Genomic DNA, 19,988 nt, shown 5'->3' on the forward strand with positions numbered 1-19,988 from the left:
ATTATTTATTTTCCAAAGCCACAAGGAGCCACAGCAAAGGGAAGGAAAGAGCCACATGTGGCCCCAGAGCCGCGGGTTGCCGACCCCTGGTCTAGATGAACTAACTAGACTTTATTTATAAATCCATGTTACAAAAGCAAAGCACATTTTCAACCATATGTAAGATATAGGTTAAAGCTACTTTACTAGCTACTCCGCCTCCTGGCAGGTTGAGTAGGTTGTTAATATCTCTTCACTTTGCTGATCAGCAGCACTGATACAGGAAGACTCCCGATCCAGTGCAACAGGAATCCAGTCCTCCAGCAGGTTTCAAATCCTCAGGATTACGGTGCAATTTCTGGTCGATAGAAGGCATTTAGACTGTGACTATATAATTTAGGAGTGAAACAACAACGAAAAGGCTTCCCAATGGACCTTAAGCAAACGATATTGAATGAAAATACTAAACATTACGCCTTTTAGTAATTTTATTCAGTACTACTTTCTCTTAGGTCTTGCGAGATCGTTTCTACCGTGGTTGCTATGGATGCTGCTACATGCATGGCACGGCCATGGCATGGCATGAAGTCCTACAAACAGCTGAATGCAGACAAACTAAGCTTCAGATCGACCAATCAAAACCCAAACTACGTTCATTATTTGTGAGTCTCTGTCATTATCGTAGTTAACATTTTATTTTTATGGAGGCCTCAGTTTGTAATGGATGTGAAATTACAGAGCAAAGTCAATAGGAAAGGTGTTGTGTGTTTTGGCACGTACACTGTGTCTCTGGCACTTTCTGTGATGCCTTTCTGAACAATATTGATGATGAAATAGGACAGATCCCCTGTGAAAACTGTTTTACACAACTTTTTGATATTGCGACTGAATGCAGTTCAGGCTTGTGTCATGTTGAGGTCTGTTGCAACTTTCACGAAAAAGTACAGTGAAGCTGGCACGTTCAGTTGCTGTCAAGTTAAAGAAAAGGAGTGCATGTTTGAAAGATGTGCAAGCGTTTGCTCCAAGGTAGCCACAAGTTTTATCGTGAAAGTGTTCATGCAAGTTTCCTGTTATAACCACACTGTGTGTATTATACTGGATGCATAATCATAGAATTTACACTATAAATGCAGTGCACCTATACCATACTAAGCCACTTTTTAATGTTCTGACACATTCAAGAATCAGGAGAATATACCACTAGGACATTGCTTATGATACAAGGTGGCTTTCAGTGTGTTTGTTTAACAGGTTTAACAGGATGTTTCACGTATACTGTTTTGTAGCCCATCTATTCAATGGCCTCCAGCTACAGAACTCATCATTCTGCTAAAGTGATGAACATGACATAAGCTGTTAAAGAACACCAAGAACAAAATGTGAAATATTTGTATATCATTGTCATGTGGAAAAATCCATTGCTTAGAATCCACATCCGATAGTTTGCAGCAGCCATTAAGGTTAGAAATGAACACAACAGCCCAAAAGACTGAAGCTAATTTACCTAAAACAGGATTTCCTTATTGATCAAAGCATTTCTCACAATTCATGTCCTCTACTATAAAGTGTATGTTCTGACAGATTTTCAGAATATCGAGCAATACTGTAATAAGTTCATATGCCATCCCACATGATGCGGTTCTTTCACCTTCTGATCGTTCATAGCCACAGGCCAGTAAAATCCATTTCTACCTATCTGTTGTGAAAGTTGAGCACAAATGATTTGGCTTTATAGCACAGATTTGAACTAACTCTGTAGAGACAAAGAAACACGGGTTAATGCAGGTTATAGGACTGGCTTCATATCAGCAGCTTTATTAAGCCCATATTGTTCAACAAGCACGAATCAGACTTTAATATAATACCCTTTGCCTTATCTCCTAAGCGATTCTTCCTCACTACAAAGAGTAAACGATTCTCTCAAAACTAGAACATTTGAGCAAAGTTACCCATCCATGAATTCTCTCTTTTCAGTGTCTGTTTATTATAATACCTGCATTTGCATTTTGTCCAGCTGCTGTGTGGGGGTGTGATGCTAAATGTTAAAGAATAATAACGCACAGGCATCATGTTGTGCACAAATCCAGCTTATTAACACACTGGGAGGCTTTAATGTTTGAATGTAAGGTCTGGAAGAGTTGAAACAGCAATGGCATGTTACCACACCTCGTTTTTTTGTTTTGTTTGGTTTTGTTTTTTTCTTTTTTTTTATCTAAAAGCTTAATTTTCTACTAAACAGGGTGCATATGCTGGACATGGATTCTTCCAGAAATATTGTAGTTTTAAGAACACTGAAGGCACAAAGCAGATTATAGGTTGTCACCCTGTGGCTGAAAATGGTATTGCAGTGCATACAATTTGGGCCCCAGTATATGGTATAGACCCAGTACAGCATATCATTGTCCTCAAATCCTTTCATATATAAATAATTTAACTTGTAATGTAACAATGTGTTTTACTGCCTGAGTATTTGTTGCTGATGAACCAAATGAGGAGCTGTGGGTATACTGTTAGATTTAGGGTGGGAGCATCCCGTCAAAAACAAAAACAACAACAACAAAAAACAGAGCCACATGTGACACAGTATCACAAAGGCTACATCTGAATATAGTCATCTTGTGTCATATGTAGTCAAAAATGCTGAATTACTTACAAAATTACAAAAGAATACTTTTTGTTTTTACTAGCAAATTAATCGTCATCAATTGCTTGTGGAATCAGGGAACATGTCAACCTGTCGTGCTTTCACAGGGAGTGATTTAATGCAAGTGAAACCATGCAAACTTGATCACACCTTCACTTAAGTGGGTCTGTTCATGGTTTTGTAGCCATCTGGTAGCAGGAACAGAGCTCACCGCAAACTGCTTCCTGTGTTTCGATAGTAACGCAGTGACTGATTCTGCAGAAAGCCAGAGAACGGATGTGAAAAATGAATGAGTTTGGCTCATTAGCTGTAAAGGGCTCTCTCTACCACTTCATTAATTACTCTAATAACTGGCACTGGTAAAACATGCAGTGTGGGATTAGTACAGTAGTGACTAATTGCATGCTCATTTAAGCATGTTATCACTCTTTTCATATGGTTTTGACTAGAGGGAGACTTGCAAGCTGTGATGGGACGAATGATATTTTAAGGTACCGTTTTTTAACACAATGAGATACTTGACGACGGAAGAGAAATGCAGAAGTAGATACTCTGCAAATAGAACCAATTTTCATGAAAAAACAGCCACCTAATGTGTTGCTAGGCTACTTTTAACAGCTCTACTGATCACTGATAGAAGATGAAGCCATGATTGGATAAAACTCAGTCATGCATGCTGTGGAAAAAAAGTTTCTTATGCAAGTTTACCGCACCATCAGATGTGGAAAATGAAACCGATCTATCTCTGGTTATATTTTCACATATACAACATTATGCAAAATAGGTGTGGAAGACACACTGGGCTGCGCTCTCAGGCTGCACCACCTTTACAGTCTCTGGGCTGTAAAGTTTTACATCATTTCTCCTGTTCGCATCTGTGATGTTAATAAGTTGTGTTTACTTTTGTGGAAGTATATGACCAACCTTAACAATGTTACCCTGTAAATCATGCATAGAGCTGACGTCTGCGTATAAGATGATGCAAGAAAGTACAGGCCGAGCTTAGGACTCCTACCTCGTCTCTCCTGCGGTATGTGGCAGGCTATTTGCATGTGCACTATTATATGTGTTCTGCAGACACTGCAAAGAAAAAGGAGGTAATTTATGTAAGGAAAGTTACTGTACAAGATACATTCTGCTCCCAGAAAATATGTTGATTGTTCTATTATTCGCCACAAAAGGCCTGCGTGTCTTGCTCCCTCTGTCTTTGCCTCGCTTCTAGGGAATGATACAATGCATGTACAGGCTGAAAGAGAATCCCTCAAGTATTGTTAAAGGTGAAACAGGCAGCATTGTGAATTAGAATGGACAGCCATGAAGGACTGTGGCAACCAGTGCAAATACACACATCACCTGCCTTTATATACTTTACATGGAGACAAGGCTATTCCATTTGAACACATTTCATTAGAACTCAACTCGGTATGGGTGCTTTTCATTAAAATGCATGTGCTACCACCTGCTAATCCAATGACTGTGAACAAACCGCGTGCACCACACAAACGTGCGCATCACTGACTTGATTTTAAAAGTAAAGATGAGAAAATAATCCAGTCTTGACTGCGTTTTCACTGTATTTCAGGGATTTAGCATGAGCACATTTATTGCCTGGTTTTTAAAACTCCCTACCAATAAGACCATGGATCCCACAGGCACCAAGACTGAAAACGATGTTTTGTTTGTAGTCCCGTGTATCTTTGCAGTTGTTTTGCGTCTCTTTGTAGTTATAATGTCTGTTTGTAGTCTCATGGCATCACTCTAAAGTTGTTTTTATGTCTGTAATTATTATTACCTCTTTCGGCGGTTGTTTGTATCTCTGTATTCACTTTTGCCTCTGTGAGATTGTTTTGTGTCTTTTTGCACTTGCTTTTTGTAGTCACTTGACATCCCTCTGGAAGTGTTTTGTATGTCATTGTGCTTGTTTTACCTCTTTTTACAGCTCTGTATCTCATATGTATGTCTCTTTCTGGTCTGTGTACGTGTCTGTTGTCAGTTTGGCTCTATCTGTAATCATTTTGTAGTTTTCTGTAGTTGTTTTGTATCTCTGTGATTATTTTGCCTCTTTTTGTTGTTTGCATCTCTCTGTATTTGTTGCTGTCTTTTTGTTGTTGTTTCCATTCGTCTGAATTCCCTTTTGTTTTTCTGAGGTTGTTTGGTGTCTCTTTGTAGTTATTTAATATCTTCAGTAGTCACTTTGAATCTCTCTGTAGTTGTTTTGTGTCTCTTTGTAGTCATTTTCATCTCTGTGTAGCTGGTTTATGTCTCTTAGTCGGGATACAATATATCTTTTTCAGTGACATTTTCCAGGTAAAACTCAGAAGCTTCCTGAATCTTTGTGCCATTGGTCATGTACCTTGCAGGCCTGTTCAATAATCTGTCCATGCCTAATACAAATTCATGAGAGGTTTTTATCAATTCTGAAAACAGTTTAACAGCCTATTTACTGATGTCAAGATAGTGTGTTGCCAAGAAAAAAATAAACCATTCAAAATGAGTGGTCCAAGAACTGATCCTTGTGAAACTCCAAGATACAAATTTTGTAACGGTAAACCAAGAGTTTAACTCAAATTTGCTTCATCTGGGCTTTGTGAGTGTGGTTTTATCAGACTAACAGTCATCAAAAACCCAGTTATTTTAAGAAACATCAGTTTTTTTTTTACATCCACTGTTTAAACAAGTGTGAAGAAAAATACATTTACAGAAAATCTTGCTTGTGAAATAAGCAATGCTGCTTCAGCTTTGGCAGAACATTTTCATGTAGAAGCTGACAGATAAAATAGGTTTACAGGAATTTTAAATGAGAAGAAAACTGTTAAAGATTGGGGCCTGGTAGACAAACTAAACTTCATGTGGAATTTCATGGCTTAACTATGCTAAGGCAAGAAAATAAAAATAAAAAATAAAAAATTAGGCAAAACTGAGAAAGAAGTGGGAGAACTTAAAAATCAAGGGGGGAAACAAAACATTTATTTTGACCTCTTACACTTCCGAAGTAAAAAAAAGACATGAATAGAACTATGAAAAATTTACATTTTAGAAATATAAATATATTAGGACTTTTTAATTTGCGAGGTCATGTGCTGTAAAGCCTTTGAACAATGTCTAGACTGGCACATTGCAGGGACACTGCTGTCAGGGTTAAGTCTCATATGATTCATCTCAAGAGGGTGGACTCTGTTCATCATGGAGGTGAGCCTCATTACAGTCTCCAAACATTTCTTTTTGTTCAGGAAGCATCCCTTTGCTTCAGCAGACAGTTGATGAATTGTCAAGCTCTGGAGGTCTTCCCAAAGCAGCGAGGCTCTTTCATCCCAGCACTATCCCTCTCCTCTTTTCTTCTTGTGAGGATGGATGTTAACAGAACCTCTCTGTCTGTCTACTTGTATCCAAGACACATAGATTTAATGGCCTCAGATTCCCCAAACTGCTGTAGGACTCAAGCTTTGTTTTATGGGCCAGTGAAGATGTTTCCTGGTAGGGAGATAAAGCAGCCTTTTGTATTGCTCAGCCAAGACACGCTGCTTATTACCGCGCATAGAACAGAGGAGAAAATGTGAGCGCTGTTGTGTATTGAGCTTCTCAAGCAGAGGCACGTAGTACCACTGTTGAATAAAAAGTTTGGCTATATATATTATTACTTATGGTTATGAAACTGTTAATCCATCAGCAAGAGGAACTTTTATTTGGTTAGTCAACAGGCTAAATCTAAAGAAGCACAGTCTTTAATACATTCATCAATAAAAGGTAGTCTACATTGAAGTTACTGAGCTCAGCATATGATTTTCACAAAAATACAAGGCCAGTGAATTTGTACCCCAGTAGTACTTCTGCAACAGCCACAAAATCAATCATCACTCATCATTTTTGAGTGAAAACACTCAAACAGTCGCAATAGAAAACAGTTGAAGTAACTGAATGTTTTGAATACACAGTTAAAATAGCCAACTAAAGGTAACTGACACTTTGCTGCAATAGCTGATAAATGATTAACATATTGAACTAAAACTTCACTGTGAATGTTTTTCCAGAATCCTCATGGGATCTTCCAATCATCTGGATAAAAGTCCTGCCTGTCGGGTCCACAAGAAAAATGAAAGATTTCTCAATCGGTCTCTTGGGTAGTAAAACGTGTCTTGCTCTTCCTGGGCAACAAAAGTAGAAAATCAAGAGCAAATGTGAATTCTGAGAAATGGAGTTCATGTCCATATATCTTTAGTGTTGTTTTCTTTAACTTGATACAGGCAATAATAACTTTATGCATTTTTTCCTTCAATAAGCAGCTGAAACTGTTAGTTCTTTTCCTTCAGGACTAGTTGGAACTGTTTTTGTATTCAAATGCTTAGAAGACTGTTAGTACATATCAGAAATACATCCAGAATGAAGGTAACTGTTGTCTCCTGGTTTTCAAAAGGCAACCAAAAGTTTTTTTTTTTTTTTTTACTAGACTCATACTTGTAGTAAAAGGCAACATTTCTCAGTTGCTTTAGTTCTTAATGTTCATTATTTATTGCGCCTAATGTGAGTGTCCCAGCTTTAAGTTAAATGCTAGATCACAGTAATAAACCTTTAACAGCATATACCAGTTCTATTCTGTTGTTAAAAACTAAAGTTAATGCTTTAATAGATGTTTCCCCTTTTGGTGTTGTTAAGGTTGCTAATATCATATTTCTTGTGTCTGAGAGCATCAGCTTGTTCCAGCTCTTCATTGTATCCATGTGATGTTCACAAAGAGAGAAAGGCTTTTATGAACTGCCATGCTCTTATCCTTTGATTTACATTTTGCATTGCCTGTATTGGATTACAACCAAGAAACTTTTGTTGTTGTTGTTTTTTCCCCTCTTCCGAGAGAAAATACATAGTTTTATTCAACTTTCATAAACATGCAGCCTGAGATATTTGGAGTGTGAATTTCAAACTTTTCCTGTTTCTGGATGCACAGCATACAATCATCCTTAAATTTATTCATACCCTAACATTAAAGAAAGGGCCAAATTCACAATAGTCACTCAAATAACTAGAAACTGATAAAAAAAAAGTAATAATAAACCAAAATTTGCTAAATTAGAATGTAGTGAAATCATACATTGTTTTTTTTAATTGTGGTTGAAAAGAATAATTTAAAAAACAAACAAACAACCAAAACTGTCCCAGATAAATTGGAGCACTTTGCTGATGAGCAGTGGGCCAAAATCAAAATACCTGTCAACAGGTGCAGAAGTCTGACTGAGAGTTATAGAAAACATTTGATTGCAGTGATTGGCTCAAAGGATTGTTCAACAAAATATTAGCTCCCTGGTCTCATCATGCTTGTTTTCTTGTTGTTTTTTGTTTGTTTGTTTGCTTGTTTTTAATATTTGTGTTGAACCACAATTCAAAAGCAATGTCATGATTTTCATTTTTAATTATTTTTGTCAATTTCAACTTATTTCAGTGGCAGCTGTTGTTGTCCTTCTTCAATCGGAGGGTATGAATAAATTTGAAGACGACTGCAGGGTTGTATTTGTAGCTTCACCAACTGACCACCTTTAATTATTGGGTTAATCATTGATAAAGATATCAGTTAACTTATCGCCACAAACAAGGTTAGGGTTGAACTGCTAGTAGGCTACTGCAACAAACGTCTTAATCTGCATATATGTCTACATTAGAAATGTTCGTGTAAACGACTGCCAATGGGCGTCAGTTCTGGCCTCAAGTTGGCACAAAGCCCTTCTCCTGCCACAGTTGTTCTTGCTGTCAGTTTGTTCAATATTTTCTGTGAAATTCATTTATTTCATTGGCTCACGGGACTCCAGCGGCCCACCACTGCTCGCCTGCTATACGCTCCTTGCGCTGTCCGTCACCTCCAGTCTGTCACTTGTCTCTCGCGCTACAGCATCTTCACCGGTCAGGTTGCTCTGTTTTCATTGGTCGCGTTGCCCGTCTGTCAGACGCGCTCTGTCGTGGGATTGGGCGTCTCCCAGTGCCGTGTCCCTCTTGGCCGTACCTGTCTCACTGTGAGAGGCTGACGGCTCTTCCTGCTCCACGCGCTGCTCCCGCCCCTTCATCCAGCTCCAAGGAAGGAAGGAGGAACTGCTCGAGCCGCGTGTGTCACTTCCAGTGTGCTGCAAAACCGCACTGCTATGTGATTCCTGGGAAATATTTAGCTGCCTCTGCGGTCGGTGGGAAGTAAGGTTAGAAAGTTTGGAATCACAGCCGGTGTTTTGGGGGGCGCGGGGTGCGTAGGGAAGGTGGTGCAAGTGGTTTCGGAAGTGGAGCGTGGCAGAGAAAAGGAAGAAAGAGGGGGCTTTTCTTTCCTGTGTGATACCAGATAGCTCGCTTCGCTTGCTTGCCACGACGGGACTGACGTAGAATATGGCGGAGCATCACCCGGTTTCCGACAACAAACACAAATCCTCCCTGAACTCCGGAGCCTCGTACTCTGGGAACGGGCGCAGCAGCACGGCTGTGGCGGAGAGAGCGAGCAACGCCGGAGCGGGAGGAGGAGGTCTGTCCGGCGGCCTGTCGCAGCCGGCCGGGTGGCAGTCTCTGCTGTCGTTCACCATCCTGTTCCTGGCCTGGCTGGCCGGCTTCAGCTCCAGGCTCTTCGCTGTGATTCGCTTCGAGAGCATCATTCACGAGTTTGACCCCTGGTAAGTTTGTTTCGTCGCACACCCAGCCGCTGGAGGCTGCTCGTCAGGGCAGGGAGCTCCGGAGGTCCGCGGCTGTCAGGAAGTTTCTGTGAAAGCATAGCCAGTCAGCGGTTCACTGTCACGCGCCCACATTCAGAAAAACGACGTCCTTTCTTGGCGGCATCGAGGACTTAGATCGACTAACATTATAGAATCAAAGCCTAAATGTACTTAATGTGAATTGACTTGAGAGCCCAGTCCGTCCTATTGGACAGAGCTACTCTAAGTGCTTTTACCCACACAAGGCTTCCAAATATACGTCCTAAAGTAAAGTGGCCTGTAGTCAGAGCCATGTGTGTGCATTGTAGTTGATAATGAAGTGGACACTGGAGCTGAATGTGAAGGAGGACGGGGAGGAGGAGGGGCAGGTCCCACAGCAGAGTAAATGAGGACAATAGTGACAGCTTCATCTGACGCGGGTTGAACCCGGAACGAAGCAGCAGGCCGAAGTCCTTCTAACACAGATATCTCCTTTGTTTACCTACAAATCTCCTCTGCTCTCATGTATTTGTGTTTTTTTTTTGTTGCAGCGACCCGAGCACTGATTACAGGCTTTAATATCGTTCGTGTGCCTGCAATGTGCCACATGCACATTTAAATAGAAGCACATCCTCGGTCTCAGTTACACTTACTGTGAGCAAATGGTACCTCACCCTGCACATTATTCTGACAAAGTTTCGAATTGCATTTGCATACTATCCCCCTGGGATCTGTACTACAATTGGTGGTCCTTTTGAATTGAAATGTGCACCGTACTCTGTATAATGCTATTCAGGTTTCACATTTAGGTGGCTTTGAACATTTCATTTAGCCCATGCACTAGGAGCATTTCCATCTGACTTATCTCAAATGCTTTGGCAGGGTCATGGTGCATGCTGCTGGTTTTAATTCAGGTGTGAAAAAGGCTTCCTTACACTGTCCCAGACATTAGTGCAGCCAGGCAGACGCTAACAGTTGGACAGTGAGATTAACAGACTTTGCTGCAAGATAATGTGTGAGGAGGCCTGAACAAACATTTTGTACTTTTTCCTGTATTAACGTCCAATACAGATGGTTTTTAACAAAGCTTGCCCCAGACACAGTGAAGTACCTCAGGTTGGACAGGCAAGCGCTCTGCCTAACCATGCATTTCAAACTTTACCAGCGACCAACTTGACTGCCAGAAATTGTCCAAGGTTTTTATTTGTACTCCAAGGGACTGTTGCCTGGCCCAAGCCTGCATTGCATCACTGAAAGCATTTAATGATTATTCTGAGACCAGCGGTGTGGATTAAACTGCCAGCTTCATGTCTGTCTGCTGAATAAAAGAGGGGGCTTGAAAGCTTTGGCTGGGTGAGAATCCTTCAGTTTCTATGTGTCGCTGTCTTAAAGCCTAACATGGCATGACATAGAGTGAAATTTATTCATACACTGCTTCATTGTTCTATCAGTCTCCCTTTGCTATCAGACTGGCACCATTATGTAAACTAGATATTTGGATGGATGAGGAAACTTGTTAGATCGGGTGTGTGTGCGCGTGCATGTGTGTGTGTGTGTGTGTGTCTCCTGCAGGTTGTAGTCGGATGATAAAATATGTTTAAGGTCAGATAATATTGTTATAAATTTCACACCTAGCTAATGAAAAAAAATCACTCTTCCTTTTTTAAATTGAATGAGAGTGGAGCACATTTTTTTTTAGTGGTAATGATTACAATAATCAATTTTCAAAGTTATTACAATAACTTAGTTGTGCCTCACCTCGTGTTGAGAAGGGAAACCCCATTTTGTGTGTGTGTCAGTACTGTGGGCACATGTATTTCAGAGGAAGTAGAATGTCTTTGCGCTCAGTAAATGCACCACATGCAAGACTTTGAATCTACTGTTTTGAAATCAATAAAACATAATGAATGTTTGGAAGGAATCAGATTTTTCTGAGGTCATACTAAAGAAGCCTCAAGGTTGTCAAGCATTCAGGAGATTGAAAAGCAGCCATTTCTGATCACTGTTTGATGGCAGTTAGCTCATACACATCCCCACAATCTCACTACAAGGTTGCTGTCATTCTGTAGCTTATTTTTTGAACGAAGATCGCAGGAGTGCTAACAGTCGTATCAACCCTCGGCTACACTGTTTGTTCTGTCTATCCCTCTCTCTCTTCCTCGCACACGCCCTCTCTGATGTGTCCCTTTGATGTGGGTAGTTAATAGTTCTTTTCCTTCAGAAGTCCTAGATCGAGCTATTAGATCTGACAGCAAAGCCGGTCGGGACTGGTGTTACGCAGCCGGCCCATACATGGCTAGTTATGCTTTGGGTTCGGGCTGTGTTAATCATGCACAGTGCAGCATCAGAAAGAAAAAAAACAGCTTCATTAGTACTTATGTCTCTGTCTGATGCACTAAAGGTTGCTTGCTAGTGAACTGGACCTCCCTCAGAGCAAGGTCTGGCAAGGACACTGCATCTGATTCACTGTCATCTTTTTTTCCCCAAAAAATTCCACCTCCTATGAAAAAGGGCTTGTAGGAAATTTAAATGCAATTAATATCACTTGGTGTTCAGTTTTTCTGGACACATGACATGGCTGATATCAATGCGGACATTAAGTAATTTAAATAGACCACAAAATCAAACCCATACCTCTTTTCGGTCAGTTTTTAGAGCTGAATGTTGAATAACAAAACTTTCAAGTTACTTTCGCTACAAAATATGTAGTGAAACTGAAATTTGTCGAATACTGAAGCCTTGCAGCACATCAAGTCAAATTTGGATTTCTTGTTTCTCAGTTCCTGAAACGAATAGGTCTTGTTTTGGATGGAAAAAACAACTGAGATTTAGATGGGATTTCTTCAGAATAAAATTCTGAGACTTCAGCAGACTTTCGCTTTTGATGTTTTAGATAACAGATTCGAGAAGAATATATCAGTTGCAACTCATTAACACAAATGCTGTAGATAGCTTATCAAAAGGAGCACGCATATGTTCAAAAAAAGCACCTGACTTGGACCTTCAATTGCAATTGGACAGTGTGCCTCTGTAGTTGTAGGTCAACAAATGTGAGTCTTATTTCAGCTGTAGTATCCAAGTTGAATTTTCACTCCTCACAATCCGGAGCAACAAGCATGTGAAAAACTAGGGCGTGCCAAAGGTGATAGACACTTCATATATTCTGCTGCTCATCTCATTTCTGAGTTGAAGCTACATGTTGTGAACATTAAGTAGGCTGCCACTCATAATAGTATTTCTGCATTCTTAGTTAGCAAAAGGTGCAGATTGCAACTGAGTCCTTTGTGTGCACTAGTTATTAGCCATGCTCGAGGCATGGCCCTAAGGTTGGCAATGCTTGTCAGTCAGTCTGACTGAAAGATCTCAGCAGATGAGGGATAGATTGCTATGAGTATGACTATAGACATTTATTGTCTCCAGAGGATGAAGCCTGTTTATTTGCATGATCCTCAAAGTTTTCCTCTGGATCCCCCATGACTCGGGAGTGCAGCTGTAAGAAAACAGTTTCTTAAACTGCTGAGTAGATTGTAAGAAATTTCTGTACTAACATTCATGTTTCTCTCAGGATGGCTTGTAATAATGATTACTTGAGTTTTCATCTAGTGCCATCTAGTGGGGTTTAAATTACAGGAGGATCACCAAACTTGCTGAAAAAAACACTGGGTAATTGCAGTGGCACTTGTTACTGGAGTGTTTGATCAAAAATGATACCACACAGGTGCCCTGGATGAGATTAAAAAAAAATCACTAACCAGTGCAGGTAATGTTCATTTAGCCTCACATCCCATAGAGAAATTAATCCAGACTGAATGGGCTTCTAGCTGTGTTTTTAATTTTAATTTATAATGGTGAAAGTTTTAACAAATTAAACTGAATAAACAGACTGCTTAATTTAAAATTTAAATTTAAAATCTGACTTTGATACCCATCAAATAAAGGAATAAAGTAACAGCCAAAGGTGCTTGAACAGTGACCTGAAACCTCATTTCAGGAAGTGAGGTTTCAGGGTTAACAGACTCAGAGCTTTCACTAAACCTGCTATGTGAAATGGACCCCAGGTCGAAGCTGTCTCACCGTGCTGAGATTTAGGTTCCAAGTAGCAGAACTGGACCAGATATCACCATACAGAGATGCCGCTCCAGCCTCATTGTGCTCCCCGACGTCAAGTCTGTCAGCGCTCTGAGCAAGTTGCAGAGAGTACATCGCATAGGTGGATGCAGGGTTGTGGATGTTTTTTGCCTCATGCCTCATAAGGGCAGCAGCGTCCACCAGGGGATGTTCTGTGGATGTGTATAACAAGAAGCCTCAGGTGGCGGCAGACACGCGGGCCTTGGAAGATTCGCTGTTCTCAAAGGATATGATGGGCTGTTTGTGGCCCTGTAAGGGAGCATGCTTGTATTCGATTGAATTCGTTTTTTTAAAGTGTCATTGATGAGGTGTCTATCAATAGTAGATCTCACTACTGTTCAATTACCCAGGCCCAGACACTAGTATCAAAGAAATTCTGAGTTTGGGAGTGATATGCACTAAGAAAAATATCCATGTTATTAATTGAGAAGGACCTAATTATCCCTAGATAAAAAGCACACACAGTGAGATCACAATAGTCCAGCCTCATGCAAGGATACTGTTCTCTTTGTCCTTACATCTGCAAATGAAAGATAATGGGTAAAGCGCTGGTATTTATTGAGGATGTAGTTGATGATGTGTGCACTGGTACCGCGCCCAGGCTGCAGAAAGGGTTATCAGTTGTGCCACATTACAAGGTACTCTGAGAATGAGAGCAAGAGGTTTTGTGTTCTGTAATGAACAGGTATTAGACCCAGACTGTGTTGCTGTTGTACATCAGTCTGAAAAGATCTAGCTCTGTATTTTCCTGAGAGGAAAAGGTGCTTTTGAAGGTTTAAAATGAAAAGAGAGGCAGGCTGGGGAGGAGAAATAAAAGTGTCTGCTTGAAACAGAATAGAAAAGCAGATCCTACATTTAGCCCTGTTGGCTTCATTTATACTGACTGCCTCTTCATATCTGCTTCTTTTCTTACTCGTTTCTGCTTAATGATTGTATCTCTTTACTGCTGTGGAGGTCAGTTGATGGCATAAGCTATTTTTCCTTTATTTCCATGTTTAGGTAATGGTTAAAAAAAAAAAAAAGCAGCTTTAGCCTTTGCCTTAGAAACACTCTGTAAAACAAAAATTCTACCCAAGTCAGCAAGGCCATGTTTGGATTTGGGGCGATGATTCATGAGAGCAAGTTCTGTACCGGTGTGTCCTACTAAATGCCTTCAGCGGTGCATTCTTCTTGGACACAGGGATCATGACAGTTTGTGCCTCTGATCAGCTCTGTTGACGGACTGAGTGGGTCTACCTGACACCTGATTCTTTAGTGGCAGTGACTCTGCCAAGCACCAGCACTTTCACCGGGCAGTGGAGCAAATGTTGTGTCCTGCTGGCTGCTAGTAACAGGCAAGTAGATGAAGGGCCAGATACGCTGCCTGGTTCACACACCAGCAGACTGACACACTCACAGACCCTCTAGGTGGCTGCGACCTTGTGCAGGTTCGACTTTACTCCACACTTGAGCCACATAGTTTATTTGCTGGCAAGTTGTTGCCAGTAAATTTTCCATGTTTAAGGCTGTAATTTTGACTTGTTGTTTTGGTTCTCACACAAAACGTAGTAGATGATTCAGTTGTGAGCAACAGCCCTGCAATTAATTGTACCTTTATGAAGCTTATAGTGTTCAGTCGTTGACACTAGGGCTGGGCCAGTTGCTGCATTACTGCAGTAACATGATGCCTACCACAGAGATGAGCTCATTATAGTCATCACAGTTACTACTTCCAGTAATTCTTGTTCTCAGTCTTAACCATTTCACAGAAACTTTGCAAACTGAAACAGAATATTTAAATGATAATATAGTGTAAATCGCTGCAGTTTGTGGGGGTGTTAAAAAAAGAAAAAACAGCACTGAGAAAAAATAACAATTAATTTGCAACCCTAGCTGTCAGAATAATGTTGAGAGAAATGGACTTAAAATTTGTTAAATTTTACAGTTGCACTTACTGATGTTGTCAAGTTGGATTGTATTATGTATCTCTAATATTTTTCCGCTTTCAATAAAATGACATCTATTTTACTATAGGGCCTGACAGTCCACATCTGTAATTATCACAATGCACATTTCATACCAATAGTGAGCAAGAAGACATACTCCGTGGAGTCGCATTTACTCCTCAGCAAGGGAATGGCAGTAATGTTTTTAAGTAAACACAGAAAAGGTCAACACATCTTTTTTTTTTTTTCAAATATGAAACACGCTGGCTATTGATAGTGGTAGTTGTATTCACTGTTATGTACCACATAATAAAAAACATGTGTCAAACAAAAACAAATTCCTTAGACTCTCTAAAGTATATAACTGACAAACCTTTGACTTATAAAGTATTCGTGCTCTTGTCCTCTCACACACTATTGCTCACTTATATATATGATCAACACCATACAGTGAGCTCTCTATACCCTGTTCCAGCTAAATATTTCTGTTCTCAATATTTACTGTGGAGCAGTTAATTACCTTGGTGTGATATGTAGCCCAGTATTCGCTCAGTGTTTGGCTTCATTGATTTGGCTGTACTATTTGAGTAATGACAAGATATCTCAGGAAAGTGCAGTGTAAAAACAATGTACAGTAGCAATGAACAGGATAGAGTAGCCAGATAACAACATACAGTGGCTGGTAGTCAGTGATTGTAGAGCAGCATGTTTGTACTAAACTAAAGCAGACACTGGTCTTTTCAAGACATTGTCACATTAGCCATTTCTTTCAGCATCACCACCTCTCTTTGCATAATGAAACAACTGCCACTATGTCCTAATTCAGCTGCAGTGTCACAGCACCATTGGGGTATATGGATGAGCTGGCAAAGAACAACAGGAGGGCGTGAACATTAGAGAAATGCCATTAATAATATTTTCAACCTTTTAAGCCCAATTCTGTCACAGTAATTTGTTTTCCACTGGGAAATCCTCACCACCGTGAACATGTGGAAGATCCCCTTTATTCAGCTTATATAAGACTAATTCTGCTCTTTCCTTATGCAACAATCAGAATGGGGATGAGTCATTTTAAGCTATCATTCAAAGGGGAGAGTGAAATCGTCTGGCACTACTGTACATGTAACAATGTGACCTTGCCACTTTACTTGTGTACATTTATTTTAAGAGAGGAAGATGACAGGAAAGGCTTCTCTATATTTTCAGCTAGGTCACATATTTCACTGGCCTCTATGAGCTGGTTATGGATTTACAGTTTAGGCTATGCATGGAGCCATTAACGTCAAAGAGCAGTTTGTTGGAAAATGCATTAAAGTTGACAAACTGTTGATACTGTACGATTGCACTGAGATAAAGTACATCTTACAGCTTTTCAGTGTGTGTGTGAGACTGTGCGTGAGTGATCACTGGACTATATGAACAGTGGTCTGGCGGCTGCTAGAGCTGTGAACTGTACGTTATCACACTCTGTAGCCTGACAGTTCCTCTTCCAACATCACTTTTTGATCTATGACTCCTAACGTGGCTACTACTTTTTTTTTTTCATCTGTGAAATCTGTGTGTGTGTGTGTGTGGCATGAAAACATTTGCAAGTGGGACTGTGATGTGCTGTGGCACATCTGTGGAGGATATTAACCCGAGAGCAAGATTTCTTTGTTCCAAAATGCCAGTACCATAAAAGCATACTGACAGATAATGATGATGAAACAGCTGTGCAATAAACCCTCATGTTCTTGTCAGATACAGATCATGTCTTTTGTTTTTTACTGTTTGTTGTCTGTTTGGGTTTTTTAGTTTATGTGGCGTTGCCCTGCTTTAATTAGATTTTGTTTAGTTTCAGACGTTTGCATGACAGATCATGTGAGGTAAGTTATTCAGACAGTTATTGAACAAGCTGACACATATGTACACTTTTGGATGAAGTTATTCCTTTTTTCTGTGTCTGACCAGCACTCCAAAACCCAGTAATATTAAAGTTGTAATGAAGGTTAGTAGCAAAGAAGCTGCCTCCAGTAAATGTGTTTTTTGTTTTGTTTGTTTCGTTTAGTTTTTTAGTTAAATGACTTAAAAAATTTTAATTTATCAAACAATTAAAAAGAAAGATATATGCTAGTATGACTTTGTTGCCTAGTGGTTATGGCACCATGTAAAGGCAAAAATCAGAAACATTTATATCATCTTCGTTCTCTTTGGCTATTTTGGCTTTGGCTTTTCTCTCTGCCGTGAAAAGCTAAAAATGAATATATAATGATCTAGGGTGAAAAATAATTATTAACTTTAGCTTGCCCCTCCTATTTGTTCATCTGTGTTTGCTGTGATTTTTCTTTGTTAGACAAGTTGTTAGAGCAGTTCCAGGACAAGAGGCCTGATTAATATGACACAATAAATTGGCAAATAGCTCCACAAACATACAAAGCAACTTGAGCAGGGGGGCAACGAATAAACAACCTAGTTGACAAACATCAGTGACTAAATTAGCTGCAAACAAATGTATTTGCTTAGCAGTTGGGTGACCTCATTGTGAGTGTTTTTCACTCGCACTCTGAATGCTCTGGCGTTAAGGCGCTACAGCGTACTAGAGTGAAATGTGTCATGAGTCGGTGTGAGTTGCTGTCTAATGTTATTATATTGAAGGACTACCTTCTGAAAGTGTGGAGTCATACAAAGTCCACTGCTAATGTCAGCACAAGACATCTGGAGCAATACTTGAACCAAAATTAGTAACTGGGCCTAAACATCCGGGAAGATGGTTTTTGAAGCTACAGGTACAGCGGGAGTAGTCTAGCTTGACTTATTCTGTAGAACATAATGGTTTGGTTGCACCTCACTATCATTCTACAATAAGAGAAAAACAGTTTGGCTAGTTTGTATTTCTTTAAGCCAGTCACAGTCGTTGTGGGCAGGGCTTGGCAAAGAATGTGGCTTTGGTGATTCCCTAAAACGCTGATAGTTGGACTTGTTGGAGTGGAACATTTGCATACAGGGATACTAGCACTGTGAATAAAAAATATAATCCACAGAAAAAAAGCTAGCAGGGCTGACTTCCTGCGCAGTGCAAATTCTTCACAAAACTTGAGAGTTCCAGTGTGGTGAATTGCCCTTTGTCGAAGCAAAAAAAAAAGTTAACATGCAGACAGGAAGGAGAGGATGAAATGAGCCGCCAATGGCAGGCTTATACCTACATCCTACATCCGGTGAGTCAGATTACAGTGATGCATTTTGGTTAGAAGCTTATGAGGAACATCTAAAATGACTGACCTCACTAAGTCAATGACAGTATTCCAGCCCTCGGGGTGATGGAGTGCATCCAGTGAGGTGTTGTAGCAGTAGCTCACATAAATTATATGAAAAAAAAAAGATGCATACACTGTCTTTATTGTGAGTGAGCATGTGCCTAAAACCACCTCAAGCTAAATGTAAAGTCTGATATGATATGTAATTAAAAATCACTCAATGTGCAATTCGTAATCTGAATAATTGATTATTTGCTTCAATAACTGACTAATTGTTTGACTATCAAAATAGCCATTAGTTGTAGCCCAAATCTGGGGTAATGTGGAGTAAGTGAAGGTGAGGCTTACACATACTGGAGACTTACATTTTTAATCAGAAAGGGGAGACATCTGTGACTGTCATGTCTGCTTCTTTTTTTCCCCTGATAGCTCCTCTGTGCTTTAGAAGACTAAAACTCACTGTGCCTCCACTGTGCATGCATTAGTTAATGGTTGACCTCTAGCTCTGTAACTGGAGGTGTGTGACTGAGGGGTAGAAGCTCAGGGTTTTTGACAATCACACAGTGTACACAAACACACACCTCTGAATGTCAGTTAACTTGTGTTCCATTCAGCCCACCAGCTCCACCTCTCAGAGGTACCATCTCTCCTTCGGCTCTGCTGGGTTTTCCCTTATCAGCAGCTAATTGGCTTTTCTTTCCATCTCTCTGGGACCTTGCCTCAGTGCATGTGGATGTGTGCTAGTCTGACCTTGCTGTCATCCAAGAAACTAAGTCAGTAGTTGCCCTTTCATGAACTACTGCCAGAGTAGAGGCAACCCAAATAATCTTGAAAAGTAGAGCATGGTATAGTTTTCATCCCAGACAGACTAGTTGAATTACAGTGTTTACAACTGTGACATAAATGTCCTCTGTTTTGAAAATAAAAGATGACGTATCAAGATATGAGTAAGTCACGTGACTTAAGATGCAGCACATAGTTGTTAGTTTTTGTTTTTGTTATAAAGTAAGTGTAAATGTTTTTTAGGCTTTTGAGATGGTGTTTATATTCTAAATGGCTGTCTAGCAGTTCTTGTAAAGCTCTAACTGAAGTGCTTTAAACCTCTTCATAAGATTTTTTTAACTGCTCTCTCCTAGTTAAACTGTTGTCTTCCTTGAACAAGCAAAGTCTTCTTCACAATTATGGAGATGTTATAATTTCTTTAAAAAGAGGACAAGGCGCTTTGTTTCCCAAGGTCTGAAGTCTCCTTTTTCTGTTTAAAGGGACCCTCCATTGACTTTACACATGTCCAAGTTCATTCATGACTGCTGCTGCTCAGAAAGTGGTATCACTTCTGTTTTCTATGGCTGTCAGGAAGTGTTGTAAGGTTTGAAAGAAATGATCCTGTTGATTTTATCTGAGTTATCTTGGTTTGGGCTTGACACTTAAA

General features: G+C 40.0%; 1 protein-coding gene across 1 annotated transcript; it reads left to right on the plus strand.

Moving 5' to 3' along the window:
- The first annotated feature begins 8,658 nt into the window (after positions 1 to 8,658).
- On the plus strand, positions 8,659 to 12,843 carry LOC103360452 (STT3 oligosaccharyltransferase complex catalytic subunit B). The gene has a single exon (XM_008286203.1). The coding sequence runs from the start codon at positions 8,978 to 8,980 to the stop codon at positions 9,257 to 9,259; it is 282 nt and encodes a 93-aa protein (XP_008284425.1). The 5' UTR covers positions 8,659 to 8,977; the 3' UTR covers positions 9,260 to 12,843.
- The last annotated feature ends 7,145 nt before the right edge of the window (positions 12,844 to 19,988 follow it).

Source organism: Stegastes partitus, unplaced genomic scaffold (genome assembly GCF_000690725.1).
Source record: "Stegastes partitus isolate 25-593 unplaced genomic scaffold, Stegastes_partitus-1.0.2 Scaffold441, whole genome shotgun sequence".
Lineage (NCBI taxonomy): Eukaryota > Metazoa > Chordata > Actinopteri > Pomacentridae > Stegastes > Stegastes partitus.

Coding starts and splice junctions, on each gene's coding strand:
- LOC103360452 (XM_008286203.1), top strand. CDS start 8,978: ATGGCGGAGCATCACCCGGTTTCCGACAACAAACACAAATCCTCCCTG.